This window comes from Chelonia mydas, chromosome 2 (assembly GCF_015237465.2).
Source record: "Chelonia mydas isolate rCheMyd1 chromosome 2, rCheMyd1.pri.v2, whole genome shotgun sequence".
Taxonomy (NCBI): Eukaryota; Metazoa; Chordata; order Testudines; family Cheloniidae; genus Chelonia; species Chelonia mydas.
In genome coordinates this window covers 201,901,434-201,915,973 of record NC_057850.1, presented here as the reverse complement: position 1 = coordinate 201,915,973, position 14,540 = coordinate 201,901,434, and the positions used below count along the sequence as shown (strand labels likewise).

Genomic DNA, 14,540 nt, shown 5'->3' with positions numbered 1-14,540 from the left:
GGAACAAATGATACGGCTAGATTCTCACTGGAAAGTATTAAGGGAGACTATGCTAGGCTGGGGAAGACGCTTAAGGAAATCGAGGCTCAGGTAATCTTTAGTGGGATTCTGCCTGTTCCTAGAGAGAAGGGCAACAAAGGTGTGACAAGATTATGACCATCAACAGATGGCTTAGGCAGTGGTGCTATAAGGAGGGCTTTGGGATGTATGGCCACTGGGAGGCATTCATGGACAGAGGACAGTTCTCTCGGAATGGACTTCATCTGAGTAGGGAAGGAAATAGACTTTTAGGATGGAGGCTGGCACAACTGATTAAGAGAGCTTTAGAACTAGGAATTTGGGGGAGATGGTTGGGAGATGTCCAGGTAATTGGCACACTGGATTTTAGCATTGAGAGGGAAGAAAATGAAGTAAGAAAGGATAAGCTGTGGGTAGGAGAATGTATATAAGGAGGAAGGGCAGTGTGGATACCAGTCTAATAGGTTACACTGGCTGTAGAATATCCGTGCCTAATCAGGTACAGAATGTGAGCGAGGCCAAACAGCAAAAATGAAGATGTTTGTACACCAATGCGCGGAGCCTAGGTAACAAAATGGAGGAACTAGAGCTACTGGTGCAGGAAGTGAAACCAGATATTATAGGGATAACAGAAACATGGTGGAATAGTAGTCATGACTGGACTACAGGTATTGAAGGGTATGTGCTGCTTAGGAAAGACAGAAATAAAGGTACAGGTGGTGGAGTTGGATTGTATATCAATGATGAGGTAGAATGTAAAGAAATAAGAAGCGATGGAATGGATAAGACAGAGTCCGTCTGGGCAAAAATCACATTGGGGAAGAAAACTATTAGAGCCTCCCCTGGGATAGTGCTTGGGGTGTGCTATAGACGGCCGGGATCTAATTTGGATATGGATAGAGCCCTCTTTAATGTTTTTAATGAAGTAAATACTAATGGAAACTGTGTGATCATGGGAGACTAACTTCCCAGGTATAGACTGGAGGACGAGTGCTAGTAATAATAATAGGGCTCAGATTTTCCTAGATGCGATAGCTGATGGATTCCTTCATCAAGTAGTTGCTGAACCGACAAGAGGGGATGCCATTTTAGATTTGGTTTTGGTGAGTAGTGAGGACCTCATAGAAGAAATGGTTGTAGGGGACAATCTTGGTTCAAGTGATCATGAGCTAATTCAGTTCAAATTAAATGGAAGGATTAACAAAAATAAATCTGCAACTAGGGTTTTTGATTTCAAAAGGGCTGACTTTCAAAAATTAAGGAAATTAGTTAGAGAAGTGGATTGGACTGAAGAATTTATGGATCTAAAGGCAGAGGAGGCCTGGGGTTACTTTAAATCAAAGCTGCAGACGCTATCGGAAGCCTGCATCCCAAGAAAGGGGAAAAAATTCATAGGTAGGAGTTGTAGACCAAGCTGGATGAGCAAGCATCTCAGAGAGGTGATTAAGAAAAAGCAGAAAGCATACAGGGAGTGGAAGATGGGAGGGATCTGCAAGGAAAGCTACCTTATTGAGGTCAGAACACGTAGGGATAAAGTGAGACAGGCTAAAAGTCAAGTAGAGCTGGACCTTGCAAAGGGAATTAAAACCAATAGTAAAAGGTTCTATAGCCATATAAATAAGAAGAAAACAAAGAAAGAAGATGTGGGACCACTAAACACTGAGGATGGAGTGGAGGGCAAGGATAATCTAGGCATGACCCAATATCTAAACAAATACTTTGCCTCAGTCTTTAATAAAGCTAAAGAGGATCTTAGCGAAAATGGTAGCATGACAAATAGGAATGAGGATATGGAGGTAGATATTACCATATCTGAGGTAGAAGTGAAACTCGAACAGCTTAATGGGACTGAATTGGAGGGCCTAGATAATCTTCATCCAAGAATATTAAAGGAATTGGCACATGAAATTGCAAGCCCATTAGCAAGAATTTTTAATGAATCTGTAAACTCAGGGGTCGTACCGTATGACTGGAGAATTGCTAACATAGTTCCTATTTTTAAGAAAGGGAAAAAACGTGATCCGGGTAACTACATGCCTGTTAGTTTGACATCTGTAGTATGCAAGGTCTTGGAAAAATTTTTGAAGGAGAAAGTAGTTAAGGACATTGAGGTCAATGGTAAATGGGACAAAAGACAACATGGTTTTACAAAAGGTAGACCGTGCCAAACCAACCTGATCTCCTCCTTTGAGAAAGTAACAGATTTTTTTAGACAAAGGAAACGCAGTGGATCTAATTTACCTAGATTTCAGTAAGGTGTTTGATACCGTGCCACATGGGGAATTATTAGTTAAATTGGAAAAGATGGGGATCAATATGAAAATTGAAAGGTGGATAAGGAATTGGTTTACGGGGAGACTACAGCGGGTCCTACTGAAAGGTGAACTGTCAGGCTGGAGGGAGGGAGGTTACCAGTGGAGTTCCTCAGGGATCAGTTTTGGGACCAATCTTATTTAATCTTTTTATTACTGACCTCAGCACAAAAAGTGGGAGTATGCTAATAAAGTTTGCAGATGATACAAAGCTGGGAGGTATTGCGAATTTAGAGAAGGACCAGGAAATCATACAGGAAGATTTGGACGACCTTGTAAACTGGAGTAATAGTAATAGAATGAAATTTAATAGTGAGAAGTGTAAGCTCATGCATTTAGGGATTAACAACAAGAATTTTAGTTATAAGCTGGGGACGCATCAATTACAAGTAACGGAGGAGGAGAAGGACCTTGGAGTATTGGTTGATCATAGGATGACTATGAGTCGCCAATGTGATATGGCCGTGAAAAAAGCTAATGCGGTCTTGGGATGCATCAGGCGAGGTATTTCCAGTAGAGATAAGGAGGTTTTAGTACCGTTATACAAGGCACTGGTGAGACCTCACCTGGAATACTGTGTGTAGTTCTGGTCTCCCATGTTTAAGAACTGGACATTTAAACATTCAAACTGGAACAGGTACAGAGAAGGGCTATTAGGATGATCCGAGGAATGGAAAACCTGTCTTATGAAAGGAGACTCAAGGAGCTTGGCTTGTGTAGCCTAACTAAAAGAAGGCTGAGGGGAGATATGATTGCTCTCTATAAATATATCAGAGGGATAAATACCAGGGAGGGAGAAGAATTATTTAAGCTCAGTACCAATGTGGACACAAGAACAAATGGATATAAACTGGTCATTGGGAAGTTTAGACTTGAAATTAGATGAAGGTTTCTAACCATCAGAGGAGTGAAGTTTTGGAATAGCCTTCCAAGGGAAGCAGTGGGGGCAAAAGACCTACCCGGCTTTAAGATTAAACTCGATAAGTTTATGGAGGAGATGGTATGATGGGATAACATGATTTTGGTAATTAATTGATCTTTAAATATTCACGGTAAATAGGCCCAATAGCCTGTGATGGGTTGTTAGATGGGGTGGGATCCGAGTTACTACTTTCTTTCCTGGGTATCTGGCTGGTGAATCTTGCCCATATGCTCAGGGTTTAGCTGATCACCATATTTGGGGTCAGGAAGGAATTTTCCTCCAGGGCAGATTGGAAGAGGCCCTGGAGGTTTTTCGCCTTCCTCTGTAGCATGGGACACGGGTCACGTGCTGGAGGATTCTCTGCTCCTTGAAGTCTTTAAACCACGATTTGAGGACTTCAATAGCTCAGACATAGGTGAGAGGTTTTTCGCAGGAGTGGGTGGGTGAGATTCTGTGGCCTGCGTTGTGCAGGAGGTCGGACTAGATGATCATAATGGTCCCTTCTGACCTTAGTATCTATGAATCTATGCCCATTTTGTTAAGTGTCCACTGTTCACAGTCCCTCACCAACATCTAGGGCCTGACTGAAAGTCCGCTGAAGTCAAGGGGAGTCTATTGACTTCAATGCACTTCACTGCACAAGTGAGTTTGTGCTCTAGGTAAGAGCATAACAACACAGACTTAATTAGTTCCTGAAGAGGCAGTTGCATACTAGAGCAAGAGCAAAAGGAAAAAATATTAATAAAATAAACTAACAAGGTAATTATATAACATTAACATCTATATTCCAAGCAAATTCTCCATTTTTAAAAACAATGAACATTTAACAATGTCTGAAAATGAACAATTAAAGGAAGGTTGATAAGTGTTCAAATATCCTCTCAGTTCTTATGGTCTCCAATATATATGCATATTAAAAATACCACATTGCACATTCCAAAACCAACTTTAATTCTGCCAATCTTCTACCTATAGAAACCTTCCTGCACCCAACACTACACTGAACATTGTTTTCATAGGGATCATTGCCTGCAAACTGCACAGGGCCCGCAGACCATCTTCCAGTTCACCAGTCCCAAACCACTGATATCTTGCCTCTTACCCTCCATCTACAGATTTCTCCCTCCCCAGTTCAGACTTTCTACTATGGACAAGAGACCACAATATATCATCCCCTATTTTCCATGTACAGTCCAGAAACACCAGCATTTCCAAATCCATGATTCCACTATGAGGCAGAAAGTCTAATTTATTTCACAAAAAGAAAAAGAGTACTTGTGGCACCTTACAGACTAACAAATTTATTTGAGCTGTAGCTCACAAAAGCTTATGCTCAAATAAATTTGTTAGTCTCTAAGGTGCCACAAGTACTCCTTTTCTTTTTGCAGATACAGACTAACACAGCTGCTACTCTGAAACCTAATTTATTTCACTTATCCTCCCTCTGTGGAATGGAACACGATATACGCTCTCTATTTACCCTCAAAAATGTGAGGAGAATCCCAGCCTTCTACTATTACAGAGTGACATATCTTTACCCAATCCAGTGTACACAAACCTTCATGTACTCCATTCATTACAGCAAGCTAGTACACTGATAATCAAGGAGCAGAGAAAGGAGTTGACACACCTGTATCCGTAGAATAGATTTTCAGTTTTAGTCAATGACTGCAAAGAATTTGGAAGTTCCAATTAAGATGTAAACTTACTCCAGATCTACAAGCACAACTTGAGATCTGAAAGTCAAGCTGAATTATCTTGTTCTTTCACGTACCAGTATCATCACTGGTAATAAAGTATCTGAGGGCCATATCATGATCTCAATAGCATCAATGAAAACTTAACCGCAACTGGGCTCTCAGATACCAGGCTGAGTTTACAACTGGTAAAAATATTTTAAAAATTCTGCACTGAGTAAATTTGAGACAGCACCATTGAGACTCAAACCTAGAACTCCAGAATACCATTTTATGCAATTGCTTTTCAGACTAGAAATGCATTTTAAGTGACGTGCCCCAAATCACTCAAAGTGGATAGAAGAACTAGGATTACTACCCAGTTATCTTGATTCCCAATCCTGTGCTTTAACCATTACACTATGCTTCTTTATCTAATATTTGCCCAAACTCCTTCCCTTTCCTGCAAATCTCTCTATAAACCCAGCTGTTCCATTAATCATTCCAGTGAGTGTGAAGCATGGTCGTGAGTTTGTTTTACATGACATTATACAGGATTGTCTTTAGAACCGAAATTTTTGGGACAGGGACCCATGCGGCACAGTGTGCCTGCATCATGAACATTTACAGATATAGATATAGATAAAATTGTGTTCACAGATTTTACAAGTTGTGTTGCAAAGGAAATCTAGGACATCAAAAGACAAAGAAGAGATGAAGAAGAGGAAAGAAAGTACACAGAGACAGGGTGTAGAGAGGCAGGGTGGAGAGAGGAAGTTGGTAGGAGTACACTTGTGAATATTTCTCAAGAAATAGTGTTGGGGCAAGTGTGAGGAACCCCACCTTTAAGTCTTATAGTAGATATCCAGATAGAAAAAAGGCTATTGCTGCTTCTATAGAAACCAGAGAAAGTGGGAATGGTGCTTGGGGGATCAATTCCTTCCTTTTTGCCCCAGTCTTTTCAACTCCTCCTCTGTTCTCTCTCACCTTGAAAATCTTAGTCTGAAGAAGTATTTTATTTCTATAGGTCTTAGACTCCAGTGCTCTACTGAGTCAATAATTCTAGGACTCAGAAAAGAGTCACTGCTTCCAAAAGGTGCCAATTCAGCAGAACAGGGGACAAGCAGACTAGCCGGGACAGCAAAGTTAAAGGACCTTTTAAATTACAACGAGAACAAAGGAGGAGGCAGCCACTCAAACGACCCTTCACTGGGGCTGTTTTGCACAAACAAAGCAAACTACATGGAACGAGGGTAGGGAGCAACATCATTTTGCTCATGAATTCAGGTAATGAAGAACAATTAGTGAGAATGATTTTAGCCTTTAACTTTTGTGGGTTGTATTTCACAGATCTATGTATACTCTCTTGGTGTACCACACAGTGCAGAGTCAAATTTAACAGGAATAAACTAATAAATGTGGACTCAATCATCTCTTCATGATAAAGCTCCTCTTCTTACTTCACCACCCCCTGAGCCCAGAAAGGAACCTGATGTAGTGTTTGCATTGCCAGCTAATGAATACATGTTTTGTTTAATCTGTATATGCAAGTTTTGTCTGTCTAGCAGAGCTTTTAAATGGCAGGTTAATTCAATTTTATTGTTTAGGAAATAGCAGATTTAAATGGAACGCTGCTCAAACTTCAGACCTGTGTTTTGCAACAAAAGATTGAAATAGGCCAGATTCTACCATGGAGTTTTAATCTTTCGATCTAGTAATGAATACTCTGTGCCACAGCAGCACAGGAACACCTTGTTTATTTCTTTTCTTTTTAATCAAAGGATATTTATTAAGCACTGAAGTTGTGTAATTCATCACGTTAGCTGTTGATTTCACACAAAAGAATATGCTGCTTTTGCTATTTATTATTAATAGTAATTACTTATATTGCAGTAGGGCCCAGTAAGGACCAGGACCATTGTGTTAGGCACTGTAGAAAACACAGAACAGAGTCCCTGACCCAAGGAGCGCTCTCATTATTAAGGGCAGTTAATGTAGCCAAAGAAAGAAAAGAGTCCATGACCCCCATATACCACAAGTATGAAGCCTGCAGCCTTCTCTTAAAAAAAGGATAAATTAATTTTCTAAGTATTTGTAAAACAATTCTAACTGTGTATGGACAGAAGAACTGCTAAAGGATTTTAGACTTTAAACCAATAGCAAAGGCTCTGAGAGGTATACTACCATACTGTAGTTGTGGTTCTATTTTGTAAATGCAGCCCTGCTTTGTCTGTGGATAGTAATATGTTGATGCAGCACTTACGCTGGCAGAGTTACATGAGTTGTACCAATTGGAACGATTTCCATGGACTTTCCCCAGAATTTGTTTTTCCATCTCACATCTGAAACAGAAAAACATGGACACATTTAGTAGTAAACACAGGTCAATAAAACAATTTCTGAGAGGAATTATTTTGAAAAAGCCTTATGTAATAAAGTGTTTGAGATCCTAAGCAAAGTTTCAGCTATTGACCTGCAAAGCTCCATATAGTTTCTCATTTTTCCAAGGGATGCATGTCTAACATGTCAACCAGAAAGTCAAAGCCAGAAGCAGAAGAAAATGATAATATTCTTTATCCGATTTTGTTCAAATGAATGGAATTGGAATGAACAATTCCTAGATAACATATACTTCATTCACACAATATTTTATTAGAACGAGGCCATCTCCAAAAGCAAAGCTCATATTTCAAGGAAATTGACTTGTGAAACACACACAAAGATATGGCTTCTGACCCAGTGCAAGATGGTACAGTTCTGGGGTGCAAGGCTGGAGAGCTGCAGGGGGGGGGGCGGGGTTGAGGAATTTGGCTAGAGCCTCTCTGTTGTTGGTTCATGAGTGGCTGGGAGATCATTCCTGTTACTCAGTTTGGTGTGTCCCTGCCTTTCTCTGTGTGTGTGTGCGTGCGCGTGTACACACACCTGTCAGAGGTTTGTAGCTTGGCAACAGCATCACAGAAAGAGGGATACCTAGGGTTGCCAACTTTCTAATTGCACAAAACCAAACACCCTTGCCCTGCCCCCAGCCTGAGATCCCACCCCAATCATTCCATCCCCCGCTTCCTTCATCGCTCGCTGTCCCCCACCCTTACTCACTTTCACTGGGCTGAGGCAGAGGGTTGGGATGAGGGAGGGGGTTGAGGTACGGGCTCTGGGAGGGTGTTTGAGTGAGGGAGGGGGTTCCGACATGAGGCAGGGGGGTTTGGGATGCAGGCTCTGTGAGGGAGTTAGGTGCGGGGGGTTCTGACCTGAGGCAGAGGGTTGGGGTGCGGGAGGGGGTTCGGCCTCCAGCCTGGTGGCACTTACCTCAGGCAGTTCCCAGTAGGTGGTGCAGCGGGGCTAAGACAGGCTCCCCGCCTGCCCTGGCTCCGCGCTGCTCCCAGAAGTGGGCCGTCATGTCCAGCCCCTAAGCAGAAGCGCAGTCAGGCAGCTCTGTGTGGTGCACGATGCCCGCAGGCACTGCCCCTGTAGCTCCTATTGGCCGCGGTTCCTGGCCAATGGGAGATGCAGAGGCGGTGCTTGGGGCGGGTGTAGCACACAGAGCTTCCCTGATCGCACTTGCACTCAGGGGACGCAGGGACATGTCGGTCGCTTCCGGGAGCGGTGCCGAGCTAGGGAAGGCACGAAGCCTGCCTTAGCTCTGCTGCGCTGCTGACCGGACTTTTAACGGCCCGATCAGTGGTGGTGACCAGAGTCGCCAGGGTCTGTTTTTGACTGGGGACTCCAGTCAAAAACCAGGCACCTGGCAACCCTAGGGATACCTCAGGTTGGTGGGACAGAGGGCTCAGCAGTCTAGATTGCACCCTGGGAACCCTGTCACAACTTCATATCACATAATAAGTAGAAGATCAACATTACCTGAAGTGCTGCCATATAATAGACATGTCAATGGTACACAGACCTCTCACAAAGTTTAAGTGTTAAGGTACTGTACAGATAGTTATGAGATGCTTTATGGTCTCTTACGTAGTTAGGCTGTCATATTTAAAGATCAGTATATTGGAAACATCTCAAGAAAAATGTAGCATGAGAATCCAGAAAGTTTGGATAACATTTGTACCAAATGAGGAGTTAACTGGAAGCTGTACCTGTGGTAGTCAAAGCATAGATGCTGCGATGGTGGGTGCTTTAGAAGAATAGAGAGACCAGTGTTTATCAAAGTCTCCTTAACATGTGACAGTGGAATAGGCAACCAAAAGTTTCAGTTTCACAATGTGGAAAAAAATGGTTACCAGAATAAACAGCACGGTCAGAACCCACTCTCCTGCCTCACAAAGTTTTAATGACCTCATGAATGAGAAAGACGCATCAGAGCCAGCTTAGAGGACAGAGTCACAATAGAAAAGGCAAGGTAGGGTTGGGTGGGGACAGAGGAGCAGAAAGAGGAATATTCTTCAGAAGACCCCCACAAGAACTGTCACTCAGCATCCAGTTCCTCCAAAACACACGAATGATCAAATTCCAGGAACCACAGCTCTCTCAAGAGGAAAGGAGCCTCTTAAATTTAGAGAGCCTAAAATACTCCATCCTGACAGCCTTGCCAGGCTCAGCAAACCCTGGACTAGACTAAAGTTCCCTCCTTTTAACAAAGAAGGATGTAGGATTGGGAAACATTCACATCATACAAAGAACTTTCCTCACACACTAGCTGCTTTAGGATTAAATTTCTTGATGCTTAGAGTTCCACAAATGATGGGGACTGTCCTGTGGGAAGAGGTGGCAACCTTAGCCCCAGCATTCTCCTAGCAAAAGTCCAAGTGTTGTCAGCGTTCTCCAACAGCTCATCCGACCACTTTTTAAATGAACTACATGTGCCCTGATTCTGTCTCCTCAGGCACCCAAAAGGAAACTTTAGATTCTCACTTACAAGGCCAGATTCTTTCTGGAAGAGCATTTTGTTCTCACAATGCACAAGATGTTATCATAGCCAGAGATGGTATTTTAAAAAAACAAACACAAAACCAGCCATGTGTATCAGTGTCTTCAATTTTATTAGACAGTTTCTTCCTTGCCATGATGATACTATCCAGTCTTCCCTGTACATTGTCTGGCTCTTTTGCCTGAACTTTTAACCATTAGCTCTTTCAGGTCAAGAATAAAGGACTCTTGTCTTGTATTTATTTGCAAGGAAGAGGAATACGTTGGAAAGAGGAAAGAGGAAAACACAGACTTGTAAGAGCCCCAATTATTTTAAATATGGCCACAGGTGTAATAGCTATACTGAAGTCAGACAACACAATTAAAAGACAGACTTAAGTAGCCCAGATATGTCATGCATTGTCAAACCTCTCAAGTTTAAAGGGTTTAACTCAGTTATGGGGACATGGTTAGGTTCCATCTACTCTATTTCTTAGACTAAGTATATTGGTCAAGGGAAAACCCTGTTGTAACTAGGTCCCATGACTTTGCCATAGTTGTGAAGCAGGCAAGGTCTCTGCACCCAGGTTTTTTGGAAAAATTGGGAATCCCATGACAGGGGCTAAAGAGTCAAACCACACAAATGCCTGTCATGTTGTAATGATTTCCTTTTCCCCTTATGGTTTCAGTTTTAACAAATGGTACATAGGTTTCTCCATTGTCTTGTCCAAATCTCTTGGGTGGGGGTCGTGGTGAGAGTGGAATTAAAATGTGGTAAATCCTGCAAATGAATCAGAACAGGCCCTAGTTTTCTAGTTCTAATCACGTTTTTAATTTTTTTCTAAACTTGAGATGCAACTTTTCCAGTGCTTTATTTAAACTACAGAACAACATTTCCAGGTTGTATTAGAAATGCAGACGTTTGTACTGGTGAAATACCTTTCATTATTATTGAGGAATGATTTCACAAACGTTATAAAAGGCAAGCCATAGTCTAGAGGCTGAGATTGCCTAGAGCAGTTCTAATATTACTGAACAGCTGGGGAGGCCTGCCTTTCTTGTTCGTCTGGATGTTTAATGTTAGACATAAAATGAAGCTACTACGAAAATGACAGCAGTAAATGATAAACTAAAGAATTACCTTGCCAAAAAGCAAAATTCACAGATTCAGCATGACATGCAGATATTGGTGGGTGATGACTGACCTAGTTGGAAGAAGGGAAAAAATGCATTAACATTTACAAGTTCATTAGAATCTGCTTAAATTTTTTCATGTTTGAATTTTACAGCTTAAATGCCTCATTTTCCTTTCATAATTTTGTCCTCAAGGGGAGCTAGTAGAATAAACCGATAAGCACTGATGATTAAAAAGGGTTGTGGGAAGTGGGATTTCAGGCAAATATTACAAAGAAAAGACCTTTGACTTTTGTGGGTTGGGTGAACTATTAACTGCATATGTTGCACAGTGTCACTCATGTGGTAATTACATATGGCCTGAGGACCCATGAATGTATTAACAGTAGCCACAAACAGATGTGCAAAAACAAAGGACCAAGTTCACTTCTGGTGTAAGCAGAGTAAAGGGAAAGTTGGCCTCATTTTTAAAGCTGCGGATACCCAAAAATCCCATTAACTTCATTGGAAACTGGTGCTGCTCAGCACCTCTGGGAAAAATCAGACCACATAACCCCATCTTCTGACAATAGCTGCTACAATATGCGGTCTTCTGCACTTGTTCTTCCCAGCAGAAAACCTCAACCACAGCATTTCCTCAGAATTGGGCTTGTGTAGTTGCGTAGACCTGAATTAGGGCAACCGCCAAATAATGCCAGGGTTGTAAAATAAATAAATAAATAAATTTGACATTGCAGAGAAAGAAAGAAGAGGAGTGTAGTAAAGCAACCACACAGGGTAGAAGCAGCAGCAATCACATTCACATTCATTTCTTGATAGCTGTGATCAGGAACTGTGTTAAATGACAGACATTCAATGCCAGACAAGTAACAGGAATGAGACAAAGAAATTTATTTTCTGTCAAGAGTAAATGCATGCTACTTGGAGTCACATTTCTGTTTTAGCTGGACATGTAAATAACGCAATTTATTTTCTCCTCTGTTATAATTTCTCTTATTCCTTATTAAATCCTTCTGTTTTTTCTGTAAAGGCATTCATGTCCTTATTGAATATCCTTTAACGTATTGTGGTGAGTCTAATATACAGCTAACCTTTAGCACTGTCCTAACCCACATTGGGGTGATAGTCTCCTTCTCAGATGGCACTGCATTCACCCTAGTTTTTAAAATATACTCTATGGGCTAAATATTTACACTGGTAACAGAGCAGAATTATTCTCATTTATTATCTGTATTATAGTAACACTTAGAGGCCACAACCAGGTGCTGGCAGACACCTGGTAAACGACAATCCTTGCCCCAAAGAACTTTCAATCTAAATAGATCTGACAAGAAGTTGGCTGCCTGCTTGCTGCATGTTGTGTTCTTTCTGTATTTCTTTGTACCTGCCAACAGCTCCCTCACCCTCTTGCCAGTAAATTCACTGTATTACCTTTCATTTTTATTTAACATATGCACATAGTGGAGTGTGTCTGTAGGATAATAGAAGCCTCCATGATGATTCTTAGATTCCTAACAAGTTAGAACAAACAGTTAGTGTTTTTATTATTTCCTTTATTAGGGCTGCCAGTTTTGGTTGGATGTATTCCTGGAGGTTTCATCACATGACAATCTTTAATTCCTGGGGACTCCAGGACAATCCTGGAGAGTTGGCAACCCCATGCTTTATACAGGGTAGCAGGACAAATCCTTCCACATTAACTGAAGTTACTGTGACATTGCAACAGTGGGCCTGATTCACCACTTCCTTACTCTAGGTCGGTTTTATGCCAGTGCAATTTCCACGAATCAATGGTTTTCATCACCATAAAACTGGAGAACCAGGAACACTAATGGAATTTTAAACCTGATACTTGCCCTACCCATTCCCATATTTCCATCTCAGTAATGCCTGTGACTCATTTCCTGGGGCTAGGTTAAGATTACATAGCACTTTTTTTGGTCACCTGCTTAAGATCTATTGTTCCAGGTTCTGCCTTTACAGTTTAAGAAAAAACTGGTTTCTTAATGGATTCTAATTTAGGGTTACCTGTGACCAAAGTCCTATAATAGGCAGTTTTTCCCCCATGCCTTTTTATCATGTCTAGATGAGCTGAAACAGTTTTTAACCTGTTACTTCAGTGAATACCACAGTAACCAAAATCCTCCCCCACCCCCCCCTTTTTAATTTAGTGCTTCAATAATCCTACCTGCTTTTGGTAGAGCCCTGTTTTTAACCCGGTATTATATTTCCTATACTTTAGTCATCTTCCTGTCTGGAGATTATTTGCAGAAATACTCAGACTCTTTGCCTAGCTGTATATGGCCTACAACTACATGAGGGGAGATCCCTGATCTTATAGAGTAAGGACCCAGCCAGTACCTGAAGACAACCCAGGGTGCTACAGAAAGTAGTGTTGCTGGTTGGACAGTTGGTTTATTGCAGTATGAGGGGGCACCTTGCTGAAATGCAATAACAAGGTCTGAACTATTACTGATTGTTAAAGATCACATGAAACTTCTCACAGGAATATGAATACGTGCTCTAGTCCAGGCCAGTTTTCAATATAAGCAATTGGCTTTTGCCCAGGGAAGTTCTTCTGTTACTTCAAGTAGATAAGCTGTTATTCTTTGCTTCGTGGCCGTAAACTGGTGTGTAATGTTAGCACTTCTATAATGGCTGCTACCATGTTCCACCCCAGAGGTAGCTACATTTTAGCAGATAGTGCAGTGATCTCTATAGTTTATAATTCTGCAATGTCTTCTGAAGATGCTATATATGACTTATGCCCACATTCTGTGGGGAGCCCCAGAGGACTGCTGCCATGTACACAGAATTAAACAGAATTAAAGTGACTAGTGGGACAGTTAAAAGCACAATATACAGTACCTGTTCTGAAAAAAATTGGAAGCCCTTATCTTCCCGGACACATTCATAGGTTTCTCCAAGCACCGGATTAAATGGCTTACTCCCAGCCCTGTAGTAACTGGATGCATATGCAGATACTGCAAAAGCAGCCACGTACACCTGAGAATAAACAGGATTTTGCTTAATTGGTCACTAACTGTTTTCATTATATAGACAAAAGAGAGGCCTCATACAGATGCCAGATACTACATTCTTCTGCAGTTTGCAAATGTATGGCTTATTGCAAGCCAACCTTTAACATGAGCATTGAGGTGTGACTCAGTTTGCAGCGTCATTTCAAGGCCTTCATTAAAAATAGGAAGGATCTAAATTCATAAAAGATTAAAATGTACCTCAATTTCTCCTTTCACAACTATGCAGGAAAAAATAAAATCAGAGGCACACCCCAAAATTGGACAGAGAGAGAGAGAGAGAGACACACACACACACAGTCTGTGAACTCCAAATGCTGGATCAAAGAATACTTGAGCTGTTAGTCTGCAGTGTTGCAGCCCTGTTGGTCCCAGACTATGAGACACACAAAGGCTATGTCTATACCAGCACTTTTGTCAGCAAAACTTTGGTTGGCCAGGGGTGTGAAAAAATACCCCGACTGACAAAAGCGCCGCTGTAGACTGCGTTATGTCAGTGGAAGAGTATCCCCCCGCTGACATATCTACCACCACTCGTTGGAGGTGGTTTAATTATGCCGGTGTGAGAGATTTCTCCCACTGG

The 14,540-nt window shown here is 41.6% G+C and overlaps 1 protein-coding gene across 8 annotated transcripts in view; it reads right to left on the bottom strand.

Moving 5' to 3' along the window:
• OSBPL3 (oxysterol binding protein like 3) overlaps window positions 1–14,540 on the bottom strand; it is a 134,720-nt gene that overhangs the window by 10,407 nt on the left and 109,773 nt on the right. For all 8 annotated transcript variants that reach the window (XM_037890522.2, XM_043541037.1, XM_037890517.2 and 5 more), the window contains 3 exons: window positions 13,788–13,925; window positions 10,927–10,990; window positions 7,192–7,270 (listed from right to left, as the gene is read on the bottom strand). In XM_037890522.2, the coding sequence (XP_037746450.1) occupies window positions 7,192–7,270; window positions 10,927–10,990; window positions 13,788–13,925 (281 nt within the window). The remainder of the gene's footprint in view (window positions 1–7,191; window positions 7,271–10,926; window positions 10,991–13,787; window positions 13,926–14,540) is intronic.